This window comes from Antechinus flavipes, chromosome 2 (assembly GCF_016432865.1).
Source record: "Antechinus flavipes isolate AdamAnt ecotype Samford, QLD, Australia chromosome 2, AdamAnt_v2, whole genome shotgun sequence".
NCBI lineage: Eukaryota > Metazoa > Chordata > Mammalia > Dasyuromorphia > Dasyuridae > Antechinus > Antechinus flavipes.
Window position 1 is genome coordinate 471,837,742 of NC_067399.1, and position 20,684 is coordinate 471,858,425.

At 34.7% G+C, this 20,684-nt stretch overlaps 1 protein-coding gene across 1 annotated transcript; it reads right to left on the bottom strand.

Annotated features, from left to right (window-relative positions):
• Positions 1 to 1,894: 1,894 nt before the first annotated feature.
• Positions 1,895 to 20,238, bottom strand: LOC127546808 (zinc finger protein 260-like). Its single transcript, XM_051973750.1, has 3 exons — positions 19,692 to 20,238; positions 9,704 to 9,847; positions 1,895 to 6,166 (listed from the first exon to the last, which is right to left on the bottom strand). The coding sequence occupies exons 1-3, from the start codon at positions 19,800 to 19,802 to the stop codon at positions 4,337 to 4,339; spliced, it is 2,085 nt and encodes a 694-aa protein (XP_051829710.1). The 5' UTR covers positions 19,803 to 20,238; the 3' UTR covers positions 1,895 to 4,336.
• Between the last annotated feature and the right edge of the window lie 446 nt (positions 20,239 to 20,684).

Consider the following 20,684-nt stretch of genomic DNA (forward strand, 5'->3'; position numbering starts at 1 on the left):
ACAGTATTATTTTATAACAATGAAACCATAAGTTCTATCCCTAATATATATATATATGTATATATATATGTATATATATATATTTTTTTTATGATTTGTAGGTTCTTGGTATAGGTAACTAACATCTGCCGAATACTTTTCTCAAAGGTAATTTTATATTCACTAAGAATATAGCTGAAAGCCTCTGTCATAAAATTACATGGGATTACAAAAGATATAAACTACACACACACACACACACACACATATACACACACACACACACAGCATACACTATGTGCTTTTTCACATATCTCATTAACTAGATAACAATTAATCTTTTCCTCTGAAGTCAACTCCTTTTCACTTTGGCTTTTGTGGAGCCAAGTTACAACTGTCTCTAAAGAAGAAAATAAAATGAAACTACTTTTGATTATGTGGCTCCTAAGATACTATCTATGTCATTGTTCTCTTATTTTTTACTCTTGATCCCTTTAAATAAGTGGTCTATAGCAATTTCTTTCAACAATTTCTTCTTGATTTGCTGTAATCTGCCCCCAATGTTCTATGCAAACAAATCTCTAGGTCACTGTCTTCTATGGAAAGCTCTTTTTGCAATATTCACTCTCAATGCTGACTTTGTGCTATTCTTTTTTCCATTATTCATCAAAATTTTTTCTTCTGTTTATTCCATCTTTTCTTCACCTGTAGTGGTCTTTAAAATTACTTCCAGGGAATAGCACAATTACATGCTTAGATCATAAACAGATTTAGTGATACCCATGCCTAGTCAAGAAGTGATGTTATAATATTTGGAATGCTGTCATATTTGTTCCAATGATACGTCCTATTTTGTGACAAAGCCATCTTCCACATATACTTGCATACATGTATACAGTTTGTGTATGTATATATATATATATATATATGCATTGTTATACATATTCATGTACATTCTGTTTTATAATTTTTTATTTTTATTTTTGAGAGGTAATTGGGGTTAAGTGAATTGCCCTGGATCACACAACTGGAAAGTGTTAAGTGTCTGAGGCCAGATTTGAACACAGGTCCTCTGATTCTAAGGCCAATGTTTTATCCATTGCACCATCCAGCTGCCCCTGTACTTAACTTTTAAGTCTCATTATATTCATAAATAATTTGCAGTTACATGCCATTTAGGTAGTTGCCTTACATACTTCATTGACACAAATGTATGTATATATTTGCCTGATATTTTTATTCCTCTGCTGTTCAGTATTAATACAACCTATTAACTTATGTATGTGCCCATTTTTCTAAAACACAGAGGCAGGGGTCCTCAAACTTTTTAAATAGGAGGCCAGTTCACTGTCCCTCAGACTGTTGGAGGGCCAGGCTATAGTAAAAACAAAAACTTTGTTTTGTGGGCCTTTAAATAAACTTCATAGCCCTGGGTGAAGGGGATAAACATCCTCAGCTGCTGCATCTGGCCCACGGGCTTTAGTTTGAGGAACCCTGCACAGAGGGAAAGAAGTTTCCTCTTAATGACAATGCTATTAGCATGAGCTTTGCATCTCAGGCAGGAGATTTTATGGAGCTTAACCCATCATCCCTGCAACAAATACTAGTTGTCTTATAATGGGTTATGCAACAAATTGGGTTGAGAGTAGAGATGGGATGGCCAATCAGTTTTGCTCTTCAGCCTAAAAGATGCATCATTCTTTCCCTTCACCACAACCCCTTCCCCAGTTGGATAGGCATGGTATGTGCAGCTTGCTGGAATTTCTTGACACTTGGATGGCTATATGGCTTAAGAAAATTCAAATCTTTGTGTATCCTTTCTCTTTCATTTCCGAGAAATGATTCATCTTTGTAGTGAGTGTGCTAAATAGATCCTTTCCAAAGATCTTGAAAAAAATCTGGTCTCTTGGATCAATACATTATTCATTTCAGTAATTTATTGACTTTCAGAGAAGGTAGTTACTTTCTACAATTACAAGAATATCTGTTTCAATCTTCAACTCTACTCCAACCCCACCACCACTATCATAAGAGTTATAAATATCCATGCTGATGACTTCTAAGACCACAGACTTTCAGGTTCTGGACCTTCTCTTATTTTTGCCTGCCTTCCTTCCACTTCACTTCAGTCACCCTCCAACTTGGGCATGACAAACTTCATCATCAGAAATATCACATCTCTAACATGATTACTTCTGAAATTTTCTTTAGGTCGCCTAAAATCTCTCTTATAAAACACCTCTCTTTATCATGATTTCTAGTTCTTGTACCTATTCAAGTTCATTGATCTGTCATATATACCCATAAGAAATTAGAGGTAAGCATAACTAATGCAAGTAATTATAGCAAACACAGAACTTTAATGTGGACTTTTCCAATTTTGTGCCTATTGTTTATAGGCAATGACCCTGAACAAAAATGACAGCACATGAATATCTCTAAGCACTGAAATGATACATGGGACGGACAGCCAGGACAAATCATTGAAGGAATTCCAGCTATCCCACTGTTCCACCTCTAACTTCTCAGTCTAATGTCCTGAACTCATTTCATTGGCTCTTACTACCAAATATGTGATCCAAAATAAAGTAGTCCTTTTCCCTTTATTTTTTATAATTATAGGAGTGTCCTAAAAGCTTAATTCAAGCTAATAAAGCTTAATTTTGGGAAGGAGGGTGGAACAATGCTTCTGGCATGGCAAAGAGTAAAGAGCTATATAGGTCAGTTATTGCTTAACACACTAGGCAGCAATGCTTTTCTGTCCAATATCCTCTGTACTTCCTTTCATGTATTCCTGGGGGCTGAATGATACTCTAATCATTCTGAATTCTGTTCAGAGTTTTGTCAACAAGGATAATTTGCCAGCCTTGTTCTCTTTTGGGGTTTCTAAACCCCAGGAGAAAGTTTAAATTCAATGGTTTTTCTCCCTGGAATTTTTTTTTCTTCAATAGGCAGGGTCTCTATCAGTTAAGAGGATTTTAGTCAACTCCACCCCATTATAAACTTTCCATTAGGTCATGGCACCTTATTATTCCTATTCTTATGTAACTTTAAACTAGGGCTCTGCTGCTATAGAAACAAAATGGAAGGAGGTTGACCTACTTTATTGAATCCAATGTGGGGGAGCTGCATGGCTTTGATCTTCTATTGAATTGTGTATGTGTACATGATATAGGTAGTACTAACCTAGAAAAATATTGCTGTGAAAGTTCCTATATATTTGTATTCTGGGGAGCTGAGTTCTACTTATCAGCTCCCACTAATTTAGTTTTCATTGTCTTCTGCTTTTTCAAATATTCCCTTTTCTTATTCATACCTAGATTTAGCTGTATTGTTGGGTCAAAACTGGGCTCCTCATCTAAAGCACAGATCATGGATATCTAGTATTACCAACTTTGGTAATTCAATTAAATTCAACAAATATTTATTAAGCACCTACTATGTGCAAGGTACTGTGCTGAGTTTTGAGAATATAAAGAGGCTCTCAAGGAGCTTACAATATATAACAGAGAGGAAAATAACAAAGAAATATGATACCAGGTAAAATGTAATAAAAGTATAAATGTGATTCCTGAAAAAAGGTGTCTGAAAATTTTGAAGATTGATGGGCAACTTTGTAGAGATTGGAGAGGAAAGGCTTTGAGGAAAACTTTTCTTATAAAAGTGGCATCAGAGTTGAAGATTTAAAAGAAAAGTGGGGTTTTGAAAAATAGAAATGAAGTGGGAATATATTCAAGGTATGAAGGATGGAATGCATAAATGTAAAGAGGTGGAAGAGTACAACTAATAGTTTGGAAATGATGGTCAGATGGTCAGAACACATTATTTGACCTCTATAATCAGATCAATGGACTAGAAATATTATTTTCACAGTTATATCTTATAGAAGAGAGAAACAGGGAAACCACAGAATTTTGATGTTGAAAGAAGAACTTTCAGGTCAACTAGGTCAATCCAAATTTGATAGTGACCTCTATCACTCCCATTACCAAATGGCCATCAAAACCTTCACTAGAAGATTTTTCCTGAACAATTTCTAATGAGCTCTGCTAAACTAGTTAATTATGCTTTTAGATAGCTTTAATTATTTGGAAATATTTCCTTACTGCCAGCAAAAACTCTGCTTCTGTAACTTTCAACCACTTCTCCTAGTTTTGCTCTCAGGAGCCAAGTAGAACAAACCAATTCCTTTTCCACATGAAATACGAGTGAACAATGTAAAAGGAAGCATGTCTTAAGAAAACAAACAAAACAAAATTATAGTTGCTGATGATAGTAACTTGATGGCCATAGGGTATCTTAATAAAAAACATCACATCAAACAAAAGCTTTCCCTTCACTCACTAAATTTCCAGTACTACTCTACACTGTGAAGTCTCTGATGTCTTATTAGAGTTGAACTGTGCCTGAAGACATTTCCACAGTGATCACATTTATAAGGTTTTTCCCCAGTATGAATTCTCTGATGTCGAATAAGGTTTGCATGAAGGCTAAAGGCTTTCCCACATGTACTACATTCATAGGGTTTCTCTCCAGTATGTGTAATACAATGTTGAATAAAGGATGAACTCTGAATGAAGGCTTTTCCACATTCATTACATTCATAGGGTTTTTCTCCAGTATGAATTTTCTGATGTTTAGTAAAAGATGACCTATCCCAAAATGCTTTTCCACATTCATTACATGCATAAGGTCTTTCTCCTGTATGAATTCTCTGATGTTGAGTACAGTCTGTACTTAATCGGAAGGTTTTCCCACATTCATTACATTTGTAGGGTTTCTCTCCAGTATGAATGGTTTTATGCTGAGTTAGGTGTGTACTCAGACGAAAAGTTTTCCCACATTCATTACATTTGTAGGGTTTTTCTCCAGTATGAATGCTCCTGTGTCTAGTAAGATGTACACGAAGTCGAAAGGCTTTTCCACATTCATTACAATTGTAAGGTTTCTCTCCAGTATGGACTCTCTGATGTTGCCTAAGGAATTCACCATTACTAAATGATTTACCGCAATCATCACATTTATATGGTTTCTCTCCTGTATGAATTCTCTGATGTCGATTTAAATGTCTGTTCTGACTGAAGGCTTTCCCACATTGATTACATTCATAAGGTTTTTCTCCTGTATGGATAGTCTTATGTTGAGTAAGGCATACATTCTGGCTGAAGGCTTTTCCACATTCATTACATTCATAAGGTTTCTCTCCAGTATGAATTCTTTTATGTTGAGTAAGGCTAGCACGTGAACTGAAGGCTTTCCCACATTCATTACATTTATGGGGTTCCTCTCCAGTATGGACTCTCTGATGACTCACTAGGAGGGAGCCCTTACTGAAAGTCTTATCACAATCACTACATTTATAGGGTTTCTTTCCAGGATGAATGCTCTTATGTTTAGTAAGATGTCCCTGCAGTCTAAAAGTTTTCCCACATTCATTACATTCATAAGGCTTCTCTCCAGTATGAATTCTTTTATGCTGAGTAAGGTGTGCATATAATCTGAAGGCTTTCCCACATTCAGTACATTCATAGGGTTTCTCCCCAGTATGAATTCTTTTATGTTGATTAAGGTTTCCACGAAGCCTGAAAGCTTTCCCACATTCAGTACATTCATAGGGCTTCTCTCCTGTATGAACTCTATTATGTCGAGTAAGATTTCCACGAAGTCTGAAGGCTTTTCCACATTCGTTACATTTATAGGGTTTTTCACCTGTATGGATTCTCTGGTGGTTTTTAAGGATTGTACTCTTAGTAAATGCTTTCCCACATTCATTACACTCAAAGAGCTTTTTCTCTACACAGATTTTTTGATGTTCAAACAATTGGGAATTACAATAGATTTTCCTATATATATCATACTCATGAGCATTTTCTTTTGAAGGAACAATTTGTTCTGCAATCAGATTATATTCATTATACTTATGGTTTGTTTCTCTAGGGATTATTTTTGTTTGGGAAACTGTAATTTGTCTCAGCTCTGTCTCTTTGATATTCTGCTCTAAACCAAATTGGGAAGCAATTTCTTCTAGCTCAGAATACCAGATACCATCCCTTGTGAATTTTTCCAATGTCATTTTCTGGGATGATTCTGCTTCAGGAATGTCTTGTTTTGGAGTTGACTCCTTGCTTTTGTTCTTGGTCTCCCAGTCTGAAAAAAAGAAAGAAAAAATGCAACTGTGCCCTGTTGCCTATTCTGGGATCAAAGAAATTACTGAAATGAGAAGAGTAAAAGTGATAATAATAATAATAATAATAATATATAAATAGCTTTGGAAACATTTAAATATTAAATTCAGTATTTGTAATTTAAAAATAGAATAATAAATATGTCAAGGTGTAATGATATGTGAACAAAACTGATTGGAAAAAAATTAATCCAATAAATACATATGCAATTGAATTCAATGATTCTGATCTACTGACGAAGAGTTAAGATGTAAGAAAGGTGAGTGTTAGAATAGAAAAAAAAAAGAGATGCTACGGCTAAAAGCAGATATCAGGATTATGAGAAGCACCTGAATCTAGGACTTCATTAACCTATGTTCTGTATTTTATTGTAATAAAATTTTATTGTTATTGTAATAGAGTCCTAACTAATCTCTTAGGTCTTATCTTCTCCAATCATTGATATTAAAGAAATCCTTCATAAAAGATAATTTCTTTAATAATGCTTTTACAGCTCCTTTAACCATACTTAGGGTCTTTTTGCAGTGATAGTGATCTGTTTCTGTTCAATTATATTCTTTTTCATGCATACAACCTTTGAGATTAGGGCTATTTATATTCAGCAGAAACTTAGGATGTAGAGGGAAAACTAATGGCTCCTTTTGATCATTATCCCTATTATACTCTAAACATAGGTATTTTTTTTTTTGGTTGTTGTTTTCTTGAAATTTGTCCTGACTACAAAATTCAATTTGTCCATGGAGCACAGCCTTCTCTATTCTTCTTTGACCTCCTAAATTTTGTACCCATGGCCATCCTAAGATTATTGTTTACATGAAGCTTGGCTTCCTGGAATTGTAGCCCTACTCAATTTCCTTGTTGTTTTGACCAATCTCACCACTATGAACTGTTGCCACCAATTCCCTCGCATACTAATGTTGCTTTCTTAATAAAAATCCTAAAATATCTCCCTACTGCTTATAACATGAAGATCAGTCTCAGTCTGGAAGTCTAAGTCCTTCACAAACTGGTCTCATATTACCTATTTCTCAATCAGAGATATCAGCAGTTGTTGTGGAAAGAAAAAGACAATATAATAATATACAAGTTACTTAACCTCATTGAACCTCAATTTTCTCATTTGTAAAATGGAAATAATATCTATAGGATCTATTTGACATATGAAACCCAATTATTATAATTTATGCTAGTAATACTATTCATCAAGAACTCTTAATTATCTGCCACATGCTATAGCCTAAACTATTACAATAACCTTCAAATGATATCCCTGCCTCAAGTCCCTTTCCATTAAATCTTTAATATAACTGCCAATTAAGCATGAATGTGCTCATGTTACTTTCCTACTCAATAAAATCTAAAGATTGCTATTGCCTTTAAGATAAATTATCAATTGCTCTGTTTTGCTTTTACTCTTTGGCCCCAATCTCATCATAAATCATTCCCTCTCCCAGATTCTACAATATAGCCAAACTGGCTTCCTCTCTGATTTTCATATAAAGCACCCCCTTCTGTCTTTATGACTTTGATCTGACCATCCTCCATGCCTGGAATATACTTCCTTGTCATCTCTGTCTCATAGAATCCTTAGCTTCATTTAAGATGCAATTTAATTAAAAAGTCTTTCCTGGTTCTCTCCTCCTGTGTCCAATCTCTGATGTCCTTTCTTCTTAATTAACTCTTATTTTATATTTATGCCATATTTTCTTATACATTTACATACTAAGTAGATAGGTGGCCCAATAGTTAAAATGCTGGACTTGGAGTCAGGAAGACTTGAGTTTAAAAAATCCAACACCAGACACTAATTAGGTGACCTTAGGCAAGTCACTTAACCTCAGGTTTGCCTCAGTTTCTGTAATTGTAAAATGCAGAACATAATAGCACCTACTTCCTAGGGTTATTGTGAAAATCAAATAACATAATATTTGTAAAGTACTCAGACACAGTTCCTGGCATATTAGTAGGTGCTAAAAAAATGCTAATGAGAATATAGCTTTTTTGTCCATGTCAAGTCAACAACTATTAAGGAAAAAAAGAGAACAATCCCTTATCTTAAGGAGCTTTTAATCTAATGGGAAGGCATTATACAATATATATGAGAGAGAGAAGCTCAGAGGGAAGACACTAAGATTAGGGAGGCCTAGAAAGTCTTCTTGTAGAAGGTATTCCAAGCACTTAAGTAAACTGTCTGGACATAGTAGTGACTAAATAAATGTCTGTTGATTGATATTAAACTAATTTCTTACTCTGAATTTTTATTCATTCTGTTATCTTTATCTGGAATATATTACTTCTCTTCCCAAAAAACAAAGGAACAAAATTTTTTAGGGAATACAATGTTCAGTTTTTTTTTTTTTTTAAGGGTTCTCTGACTTCTGGCTTTGATCTTTCTTTCAATAAGATTTACATCTTTTATTATAGTTACATGAAAGGTGGCTTACTATACAGGTTAGAGGGCTGGCCTCGGAGTATATGGGCTCAAGCCTTGACTCTAACACAGAACAGTAGCATAAACTTAGGCAAATAGTTTAAGTAAGACTATACCTTATAACTAAATTGTCTATATTGGGAGATATAACCATGAGATGGAAAGAGGACTGAACAGATAGAAGACATTCTACTTTGCTTCAGAGAGCTGAATTAGGGTCTGTAAATAAGAAGCAGCTCCCAGAAGGCAAATTCCAGATTAATATTAATAACCTAATAATTACAACTGCTTTAAAATGAACAGGTCACCTTACAAAGTAATGACCTCCTTATCCCTAAAATGATCAAACAAAGGCTGGACAACTATTATTTTAAAGAAGCTCCATAATCTCCTTTTTCCATATATATACATGAGTCTGAAATAGAATTATACTTCAGACAAAAAACTAGGAGATTAAGTTGTAAGTCTCTTACACTCTTTATTGCCCCCAACATGTCTCCTGCCTCAGTGCAGATTTTCTCTTTGTCTTTAGCTTTAGGTATTCTTGTATTTGGTGGTTCTAAAATCTCCTATAAGATACCATTCAATAATAAAATTATAAAAATCTATAATTTACCATATTTCATCTACCATAACTGTTATGTATGTATAAATATTATTTTGTTTCCTTACCTACCTCGGCAAGAATATGTGAAGATTTCTCTTTCTATGGACCAAGGCCCTTTTCCTTGCTCCAACTGGGAAATGACATCTGGTTTGGAAATCTGATGCCCTGTCATATGGAAAGACAAAGGATTTGAGTATTTTTGTTAGAAAAATAATTATTCCAGAAAAAATCCCCTAAACTCTTTTCTCAAGACCTGTGAAATATAAGAAACATACAACTTATAGACAGCACATCAAAAGTCCTTTTTCTTACTGTACAAAATATAGATCTTTCACCTGGAAAGCGGAAGAAGGTGTACTCTGTTTTGTGCTTCAAAGGCATTAAGAATATATGATCACTGAGCTTCAGGTTCTGATACAGATCTCAGAGGTGTTATAGCTTCTGCTAACTGAGGAGGAAAAAAAATTGGTATCCAGTGGAAATGTTCATGCTTAATTATACAGGAAAACCTCCCTTACCTAAAAAGACTAGGTTCCTATAGTTCTCAAGCATTACATCCCTATACAGGTATCTCTGATCAGGGTTCAGTTGTTGCCATTCCTCGTAGGTGAAGTCCACAGCCACATCCTTGAATGTCAGTGATTCCTGAAATGACAAACACATTCTTGTTTAATAGAAAATGACATTGGAGAGAATTGGCAGTATCAAAAGCAGCAAACAGTATTATTAAATTTTGATGGTAATCCAGAATCTGATTATTCTGAGTTAAGTAAATTATTTAGTTTCTTATTATTTAATTACCTTCTAGTATCTATGGGTGAGACGAAAATTAAGGTTAAGAAACTCTGCCTGTAACATCTACCTTCACTCAAATATCTTTAATTATGCTTGAACTTTTCATTGAGATCATTGTCTCATAAGGTAGTCCAATCCATTTTTGTAATTATCTAAAGGTTAGAAATTTCTTTCTTTCTTTGAATTGCAATATGCTTTCCTGGAATATTTACTCATTATTCCTAGTTGTCTCCTTTGGAAGAACAAAGAATAAATCAAATTGATCTTCTATGTATCAGCTTCTCAAATAACTGAAGGCAACTATTACAGCTTGTCTAAATCTTTTCAAGGCTAAAAAACATTCTAGTTCCTTTAACAATTTCTCACATGACTTTTTTCATAATGGTCACTCACTAATAGATGTGTTCTAGCATCAATGCTACCTTTAAAATGTGGCATGAAGAGCAGAGCATGATATTACATATCCGTATTACATGATATTACAGTCCAACCAAGAACTATAAATAGGGAGGGTTTATCTTTTCCCTTCCTTGTTCCAGAACCACAGGGAAAAGAAAAGAAAGGGAATAAGAATTTATATAGCACCTAATATGTGTCTGTACTAAGCACTGTACTAAGCACTTTTTGCTAATATTCCCTCATTTGATTCTTAACTACAATTCTATGAGGGAGGTACCATTATTATCCCCACTTTGCAATTGAGGAAACTAAACAAAGGTTAACAGTAACTTGCCATGGTGTCTGAGGCATGATTTGAACTAAAGTCTTCTTGATTCCAAGCCCAGTGCACTATCCCTTCACTGCACCACCTATCTGCCTCACTATAAACACATTAATGAAATATAAAGACTTAACTATTTTTTTAGCAGCCATGTTATATTATCTTAAAATAAGGCTAAATAGCATAATAGATGGGGAGATCATTCAGGCCAGATAATCCTGGGGGAAAGGGAAGATGAATACAGTATGAATTGTGTTCAAGCTACAATAGCTTCAGTATCACAAATCCTTCTGCATTCATGCAATGATGTACCTTCCTTGAACAGGCTTTCAAACCCCTCTAAGAACCAACCTTTTTTTTTTTTTTGTCCCTGAGATTCTTTTGGGTTTTTTTTTTTTTTTAAATTTTTATTTAACAGTTACTTTATATTGACAGAATCCATGCCAGGGTAATTTTTTTACAACATTATCCCTTGCACTCGTTTCTGTTCCGATTTTTCCCCTCCCTCCCTCCACCTCCTCCCCTAGAAGGCAAGCAGTCCTATATATATTGGATATGTTGCAGTATATCCTAGATACAATATATGTTTGCAGAACTGAACAGTGCTCTTGTTGCATAGGGAGAATTGGATTCAGAAGGTATAAATAACCCGGGAAGAAAAACAAAAATGCAGATAGTTCACATTTGTTTCCCAGTGTTCTTTCTTTGGGAGTAGCTGCTTTTGTCCGTCATTTATCAATTGAAACTCAGTTAGGTCTCTTTGTCAAAGAAATCCACTTCCATCAAAATATGTCCTCATACAATATCGTTGTCGAAGTGTATAATGATCTCCTGGTTCTGCTCATTTCACTTAGCATCAGTTCATGTAAGTCTCGCCAGACCTCTCTGTGTTCATCCTACTGGTCATTTCTTACAGAACAATAATATTCCATAACATTCATATACCACAATTTACCCATCCATTCTCCAATTGATGGGCATCCATTCATTTTCCAGTTTCTAGCCACTACAAATAGGGCTGCTACAAACATTTTGGCATATACAGGTCCCTTTCCCTTCTTTAGTATTTCTTTGAGATATAAGCCCAATAGGAACACTGCTGGATCAAAGGGTATGCACAATTTGATAATTTTTTGGGCATAATTCCAGATTGCTCTCCAGAATGGTTGGATTCGTAAGAACCAACCTTTGCAGTAGTTGCCTATGGGATAATATTTGAAGAATACTAGGACTTGAAAAAGGTTTTTTTCATTAGGAAATGGGCTGTTCTCCTGGGACACAAAAATGATCATTTTTCTGACCTTCTGCCATTTGTGCAGTAGATGAATGAAGGTGGAAGATACTGAGAGAATATAATCAAGGCCATTTATGAAAGGGCTTTATCTGGGCCTTGTCACCATATAGCATTTTATTCTTTTTCTGATCCATGAAAGTACTTCTATATTGATGACAAGGACTTCCTGAAATCATTGCTTTGGCTGTAATGCACCTTTGATTACTGGCAAAAGTCTATGGTGCCCAGATCTTTACGAATATGGGTTTGGGGGCAGGAAGCCAAAATTTTATATTAGGGCTATGCATAAATGTGTCTACTATACCTTACAGGAATTTAAAGTATTAGGTCTAGACATTTGATTTTTGGGTTGGGATATAAGGCTGCAATGTTTGAGCATATTGAGAATGACTTTTTGGCATACCTCTTGCACATTTTAACAGTAGGTGGTTAGTAATAGTCTCTTCTTTTTAAATTAAGAACATAATATATGATACAGTTATTAATAGGAAATACAAAGCACATTTCTCCTTATGTCATTGGTTTTATTTAGTCAAAGTTTTATTATTTCATCCTTCCAGGAAAGTGAGGCTCTGAAATCACAACTGATAAGTGCTAGAAATATTAATTTCTCTACAATAAGTTGTATAGCAAATACCAGAAATATGCTTTTCAGTGGGTCTCATTTCTGTTGGAGAAACCATCCTGGTTTGGTTAAGGAGGAGAACCAGGACTGAAAATACAGTTTAGAAGAGAGTATTATTATAGTTGATAAAGAATGCAGTTACAATTTCTACTTTTCATAAAGATACCATATATGCAGCTGAAAACTGGTTATACCACTTTCTATTCCCCACATAATGTTCTCCAGAGATTTATCATATGTAACTTTTCTAAAAGTCTATTCATGTCCTTTTTTTTTTTTTTTTTTTTTTTTTAGGTTTATTGTTGATTTAGATTATCCAGGTCTGAGAGATTAATTGATAGTTTTACTATGTCAAGACTTCTAATTGTGGTATTTTTCTCCATTCTATTCTTTTAGAGCTTTCCTTCTTTTTTCCTGCCCCTTCCTTGAGTTTGTTTTGCTTATGACTAATCCCTTTCCAAACCAACTTTTCCCTTAAACATTTTTCTTCCTGTTTTCCTTTTGTGTGAGATGCATTTCTATACCCAATTATGCATATGTGTATTCTTCCCTCCTTAGATCTGTTCAGATCAGAGTGAAGTTCAAGTGTTGTCTGGTCCCCCTACTCCCTTCTTGTATTGACTTCCCTTTGCTTTTCCCTATTCTTCTTCTCCTTTCCCTCCTCTGCATTTTTCTCCTTTTCCCCATTCTTTTCATTCCTTATTAAAAAGAAAATTAAAACATAACAGAGTAACTCCAAGGAATTCTATCTAATCTAATGATTACTGACTTCTGAGGAGATGCATGTATCATTTCCCTATATAAATTTTAGTCCCTTATGATTGCTTGTGCTTTTTTTTTTAATATACTTCTCATGACTTCTATGTTTGTATGTCAAAGTTTCTATTCAGTTTTGGTCTTTATATCAGGAAGTTTTAGAAGTCCTCTATTTCATTAAAAATCAGTTTTCTCCCATGAAGTATTATACTCTGGGTAAGTTATTCTTAGTTGTACGCCTAGATATTTTGCCTTTTGTAAATATCATGTTCCAAGTTTTTTGCTTCTTTATTCTGGTGACTGCTTGTGTGGTCCCACTATGGCTCCTCAGTAAATTTTAAATTCCTCCTTCCTGATTTTTCCTTTGATTTGAGAACTCTGGTTTCTGGCTACAATAATTCTGGTAGTATTCCTTGCACTGTTTTTTTCAGGAGATGATCTGTAGATTTTCTTTGTATCTTTCCTTCCTTCCTTTCTTTCCTTTTCTTTTTTTTCTTCTGTCTCTCTGTGTCTTTCTCTTTCTCTCTCTTAAAATGTTTTTTAGATTGGAGCCAAGATGGCAGAGAATAGACAGGACTTTGCCTGAGGTTGTCTGGCTTCCCTCAGAATTAGCACTACATAAAGCCTCTGAATGGATTTTGGAGTGATAGAACCCACAAATATTAGGAATGTAATAATTTTCCAGCATAAGATATCCTGGAAGGACTTCAGGAAAGGTCTGTTTGAATTGGGCAGAGAAGAATGGAGTTCATCCCAGGCTTGGCCCAGGAAGGCCCAGGGCAGAGAATTCTAGAGTAAGGAATCTAATGGGAGGCTCTTAGCCAAAAATACAGCAACCTTGTCTACTCTGTCTTGGTTCAGAAAATTAGACCAGTTGCGAGACCTCTGGTGAAACTACAGATGGCAAATAGTAAGCCCATGAATCCCAGCATAACAAGTAGGACTTGGTCAAGACCACCCAGTGTAGTGGGAAAACCTGAAGCATCAGCCATCCCAGAGTAGTCAGCTAGACAGCTCTGTTACCCTGTAGAGGAAGCTCTGGATAATCTCCCCTCTGCCCTAGGAACAGACCTAGAACACCAAAGACAAAATGACTCCAGATGAATTCTCAACGAGGGATATGAACTGGTCTCAAAGTCAAAAAGCTTTCCTGGAAGAATTTAAAAGGTATCTTAAAAGACAGTTGGAAGAAAAATGGGGAGAGAAAAGAAATGAGAGCTTTCCAGAAAATTCTGGGAAAGGAAACACAGACATTGACTGGAATATATTTGGTGGAATGGGGAAAAATATATATACTGGAGAAAAAAAACTTCTTAAAAAATAGTATTTCTCAGAACAGAAAAGGAAAATGCCTTAAAAAACAATTGGTGAAATGGAAAAAAAAGAAATCCTTTAAAAAAAAAGAGGAGAGAGAGAGAGACAGAGACAGAGAGAAACAGAGAGAGAAACAGACAGAGAGAGAAGAAAATGTAAAATACCTCAATGGAAAAACAACTGATGAAAAAGAGATCCAAGAAAGGCAATCTAAGAATTATTAGACTACCTGAAAACCACAATGAAAAAAAGGGCCTTGACAACATCTTTCAAGAAATCATCAAGAAAAACTTTCCTGATATCCTAGAACCAAAGGATAAAAGAGTCATTAAAAGAAAACACTGATCACGCCCTAAAAGAGACCCCAAAATTAAAACTCCAAGGAATATTGTAGCTAAATTCCAGAATTATAAAATCAGGGAGAAAATACTGCGAACAGCCAGAAGGAAACAAATCAATATTGAGGAGCCACAATCAGAATTACTCAGGACTTAGCAGCTTCTATTTTAAAGGATATGGATTATGACATTCTGGAAGGCAATGGAGCATGGACTACAAACAAGAGTCAACTACTCAGCAAAATAAGCATTATCTTTCAGGGGAACAGATAGACATGAAATAGAGGATTTTCAATCATTTTTTTGATGAAAAGACTAGAGCTGAACAGAAAATTTGATCTTCAAATATGACTCAAAAAAAGAAGGCAAAAAGGGAGGAGAAAAATTGTTTTTATCTTTACATGTGAAGATGATATGTGTAACAACTCTTGAGAACTATTTCTTTGTTAGAAGTATGCTTTGAGAGTGTAGGCATAAGTTAACTTTAATGTGATGATATAAAAAAGAAACTAGGGATGGAAAGGGATTGTATTGGGAGAAGAGGAAAGGAAAGGTAAAATGGGGTAAATTACATCATGAAAAGGCAAAAAAGACTTATTACAGTTGAGGGAAAGAAAGTAGAAGGATGAGTATTGTCTGAATTTTAATCTCATCAGAAATGTCACAAAGAAGAAATATCATACATATTTAGCTTGATATAGATACTTGTCTCACCCTCTATAAGTATATGGTTTTACTCTTGATACATGATCCTATACTCTTGAGTGACTGATATCAGTATCAGGGATTTGCAAAGAGTCCAAGAAGAGATTAAAATTGTATGTCTAAGAAGACAAAGATTATAGATTTAGAAAGGCTGCAAAAATCTAGCGTGGGAGCAAAGATTAACTCTATAACAACGGCAAGCAGACTCTAATGAGAAAAAGATGGATTTTCCACAAGAACTACATGAATAAACAGAATAGAAGTTCTTAACAAAGAATCTATAAACTACATCAGGATCCATGGATTGATTTTAGGGCATCCAAAAACTTAAATAGGAAAAAATACAATTATGCATTTATTATCTCTAAATTAAATTGAGTTATTTCCTTCATAATTAAAAACAACACACACACACAACACACACACACACAACACACACACACAAACCCCCCCACATCCTGGCTTTATCAGACTACAAAAGGGGTCATGGCATCAAAACTGTTAAGAACCTCTGACTAAGAAGAAATGCAACAAAAGGAAAAAGTTCTAGAGCAGAAAATTAGAAGAATAAACAGCTTAGAATAGAAAGTGATTCCAAGAGACAACAAGAAATAGAAGAAAAATCAAAAGATTAAAAAATATCAACAACTGACTTAGAAAAAAGATTAAGTAGAGATAATTTAAGAATCTTTGGACTCCTTAAAAATCTAAGATAAAAGAAGACACAATTCAAATACAAAGGAACCCTAGTCAGGATCATCTAAGGTCTAGTAGTTGCTTCCATGTAAATGAAAAGAGAGCTTGAAATTGAGTATTCCAAAAGGCAAAAGACATAGGCTTACAACAAAGAATATTTTATCCTGAAAAACTGAGTATAATCCGTCAGGGGAAAAAACAAACAACAGACCTTTAAGAGTCTATTCCATTTCTGATGTAAAAGTCTGTAATGTTCTCTAGTTCAGTTTCCTTGGAGTCTCTGGGGATCTCAGGGGCAGCTTTCGTTTCAGTTCAGTAATCACCACAAGAGTAGCCAGGAGTTAAAGTCCAAATCCTTTATTATTTCTTTGCCTGATGATGGGCAGCTTTCTGGAGAATCTTTCAATCTGGCTTTGGTCTTAGTGGGGTAAGTGCAGAAGGCCAGGCCAGCCAACAGGAAGATTGAAGATCGAATGAATGTCTGTCCTTGGTTCTGAGAGCTTGAGCTCCTGCCTGTCTTCTCTGGCTTCTGAATCTCCCCAAATGAATCCTGGCTGAGGCTCCTAGCTTATATGCTCTACACTGAGTATAAACCAATCATTATATCACTAAGAAACCATTATTTATTGCAACATTAAATCAATCACACTGAACCATGCTAAACTAGATAACCATTGTCTCCTCAATTCCACTTAGTACCTTGTAAGCATCCTTTGTTTCAAGTTCAGAGTTCTGTCCCATAACAAAGTACAGAGCTGAATATCAACTTTGAAATACATATAATCAGAAAAACCTAAAAATGTAACTTTATTTGAGCAACTGGAAGGATTCTAGTGTAGTAAGGAGGAAATGGGGGCAGAACAGAATACTTATAAGTGGGATATATGAGAAGAATACCCAAATATGAAGGAAGAAAGACAAAAGAGGGTTGAACACACACTATTTAATGTAGAAATATGTTACACTCAATGGCAAAATGAATGGGAAGGAACAGGGTTAAAATAGAAAATAATAGGAAAGGAAAAATCACAAGCAAAATAAACTTACTATTCCTGAAGGTGGGATTAAAGCAAGAAATGAAAAGTGAAGAATTAGAATTTAAAAGAGTGACTTAGATTGTCTCTTAGATAACTGAGGAATAGCTAGACAAATTATGATATATGAATGTAATGAAGTATCACTGCACTATAAAAAAAATGAAAAAGATTTTAGAAAAACCTGGGTAATATAATGAAATGAGAAAAAAAGTAAAAGCAAAATTTAAAAACTTATATTAAAAATGTAAGAATTCTGATCAATGAAATGACCAACCATAATTTCAGAAGACTTGTGATGAAGAATATTATCCATCTTTTGACAGAGAATTGATGAACTCAAGGTACAGAAAGAAGCATACATTTTAAATACAAGGTTATTATATGAATTCCTTTTGATTGAAAATATTTGTTACATACACACACACACACACACATACACACACACAAAAACACACATACATACAGTTTGGAAGTGTGGATATAGTGATATATCCAAATATGAAATATTATTTCATAGTGTATTTGGTGATCATGTATTACTATTAAAAATAAACATTTTATTAGATCGTAAGCTTCTTGAAGACAGGGACTATTTTTTTGCCTCTTTTTGTATTTCCAGTTCTTACAGTAGGCACTGACAACAAAAATGAAAATACTACAATTTGTGTCCTCCTTTCTGTAGATTGTTCATTGGAGTTGGGTATGTTTAGGGGAAATAAAATAAGTTAGCAACAGGGATACACTCAAAAAATAGAGTCAAAACATTTTTTAAAATGTCCAGAAGAAATAAAAAGATGGTCAGAAATAAACACAAATGAATACAGCTTTGCAAATGTCAAATTGCTATTTACTTTTTTAAAAAGGGACATTCCCCTTTTGGGATGCTATGTATGTGAAATGCTTTTTTGTTAAATTCAAAGTTAAAAAAATTTCATATAGCAAGCATATTAGCAATTATTTACCTACCATGAGACCTTTAGTCATAGTCACTTTACTATCTAGATCATTTTGCTAGTTGCTGAAGGTAGCTCAAATACAATTGTCATCATACTTCTTTTCTGTGCTCTACTCTGTACTTCCAATAATTAAATATTCTCAACTCCCTCTAAGATGACCAAAAAATACTCATGACAGTATTCAAGACAAACAATATGGCTCTCCTCTCTAAAGCCAACCTATGGCATTGTTGAATTGTTTCAGTTTTGTCTGATTCATGATCCCATTTGGGGTTTTCTCAGCACAGATAGTGAAATGGTTATCCATTTCCTTTTACAACTCATTTTATAGATGAGGAAATTGAGGCAAATAGTGACTTGCCCAGTCACACCATTAGTATGAGTTTAAGGCCAGATTTGAACATAAGATGAAATTTTCTTGACTCTAAGAATGACACTTTATCCCTTGTGCCTTGTCATCTTCTTGAGGTACACTTCACTGGTACTGCTTTGTCACAACTTCCTTGAATATTCCTCTCCCCACTCCCTTTTAATTTCTCTTTTATGTGAGTCTTCCCTCTTCAGAATATAAGCTCCTTGAGGGCAGAGGCTATCTTCCTTTTTGCTTGTATTTGTATACTTAAAAATGAGCATAGTGTCTCTCTCTCTCTCCATTAAGTACTTAATATCTATCTGGCTCCTACAAGGAACTTAACTTGGAATATTTTCTATCTGAAGTCTCTGAGGCAAGAAGTACTCTCTATCTGAAATGCCATTCTCTTAATCCTAGCTTTTTAAGAAGGCTTTCCCTGCTTATTGCTTGACCATACTTCTTCCTCCCTCCTCTGAATCTTTATATTTATTCTTTGTACTATTTATTTTGTTCTTGACTCATGTACCTTGTTGAATTAACTTTTATCTATGCTAAATAGACTTGTCTCTTGAATATTTTTATTTTCCCCAATGAAAGTAAAAGGCTCTTGAGGATAAAGACTATGTCTCTTGTTTCTCTACTTTGGTTCACAGGTCCACAGTATTGGGCATATAATGGGAGTGAATAATCTTATACATGGGTGGATTCCAGGTGAGGAAGAGAGGACCACTGGTGCTATGTAAGCTAGACACATTTCCAGTCTCCTAGAACAAAACAACAGAGACTCCTTTTGTATAAGTGCAGGAAGGAAATGTTCTACCTTCAACCAGGAGATACCATTTGAGGGCAGAAAGAGAATTAAAAGGAGGAAAAGACAGAAACGAACAATTCTCAACTTACCTGGAACCTGGCTGTAAAGAATTCAGAGGTTTTTCTTGGCTCCTCAGTGTTTCTGTCTTGGATAAGTGCATGTTCCTGAGAAGAAAGAACTGTGGAAGAAGAAGAAATCATGAGAGATTCTCCTGCCTTGTGGTTCTCCCGACTTAAATGTCAAGACTAGAAATTTTCATTGAGCAATCAGTACACCCTGTGGGGGAAAAGAAAAGTCAAATAGACCCCAATAGTAGTACTTTCTGCTAGTTGGGGGATCAGAAATGATTTCTTATATTATCAGTCAATAATCCTTTATTAAATGTCTACTATGTACCATGCACTATGCTTAGTGCTAAGCATACAAAAAGAGATAAAGTCCTTGCCCTAAAGAAGTGTACCATTTAATGGGGGAGACATCAGCAAATAAACATGTACAAACTAATATGGGTGACTAATGTAAGCTTGGGCTATATATTCCATGCCTATAGTTCTAAAAGGTTCTAGGTTATTATCTAGAATTATAATTTATTACAGTCATAGTCTTGGCCAGAGATCACTTCCAAGGTCAACCAGATCTGCTAAAGCTCAGTTTGTAAATATGTGAAAACATTTATATAAAATATTGGATATACAGCATATTTATAAATATGTTATCTACTATCTTACAAGGAATCTACTAAAGTCAAAGTGTTTGTTTCAGGATTCTCAGTCTCAGAAATTTCCATTCTTGTTTGGTTTGTGAAGATATATTATATTTGGCTCCTTCCCAAAACCATCACTTGGTGAATTGATGAGTAAAAGTGCAATGTTGGGTAAATTTTATTCCCACAATACAATACCCCAATCTAGGAAGTATATTTGAACAAACTTTCTAAAAATGAAGGTAATTCCAGATAAAAGAAAGTTACTTTTCAATAAGGACAAAGTTCTAGCAACTGGTCTATCACCTTTTCTTCATTTCTCTGTTACTTTAAGACTCTCACCTTTCTCCCCAAGCATTTGGGTCAGATCCTTTAAGTC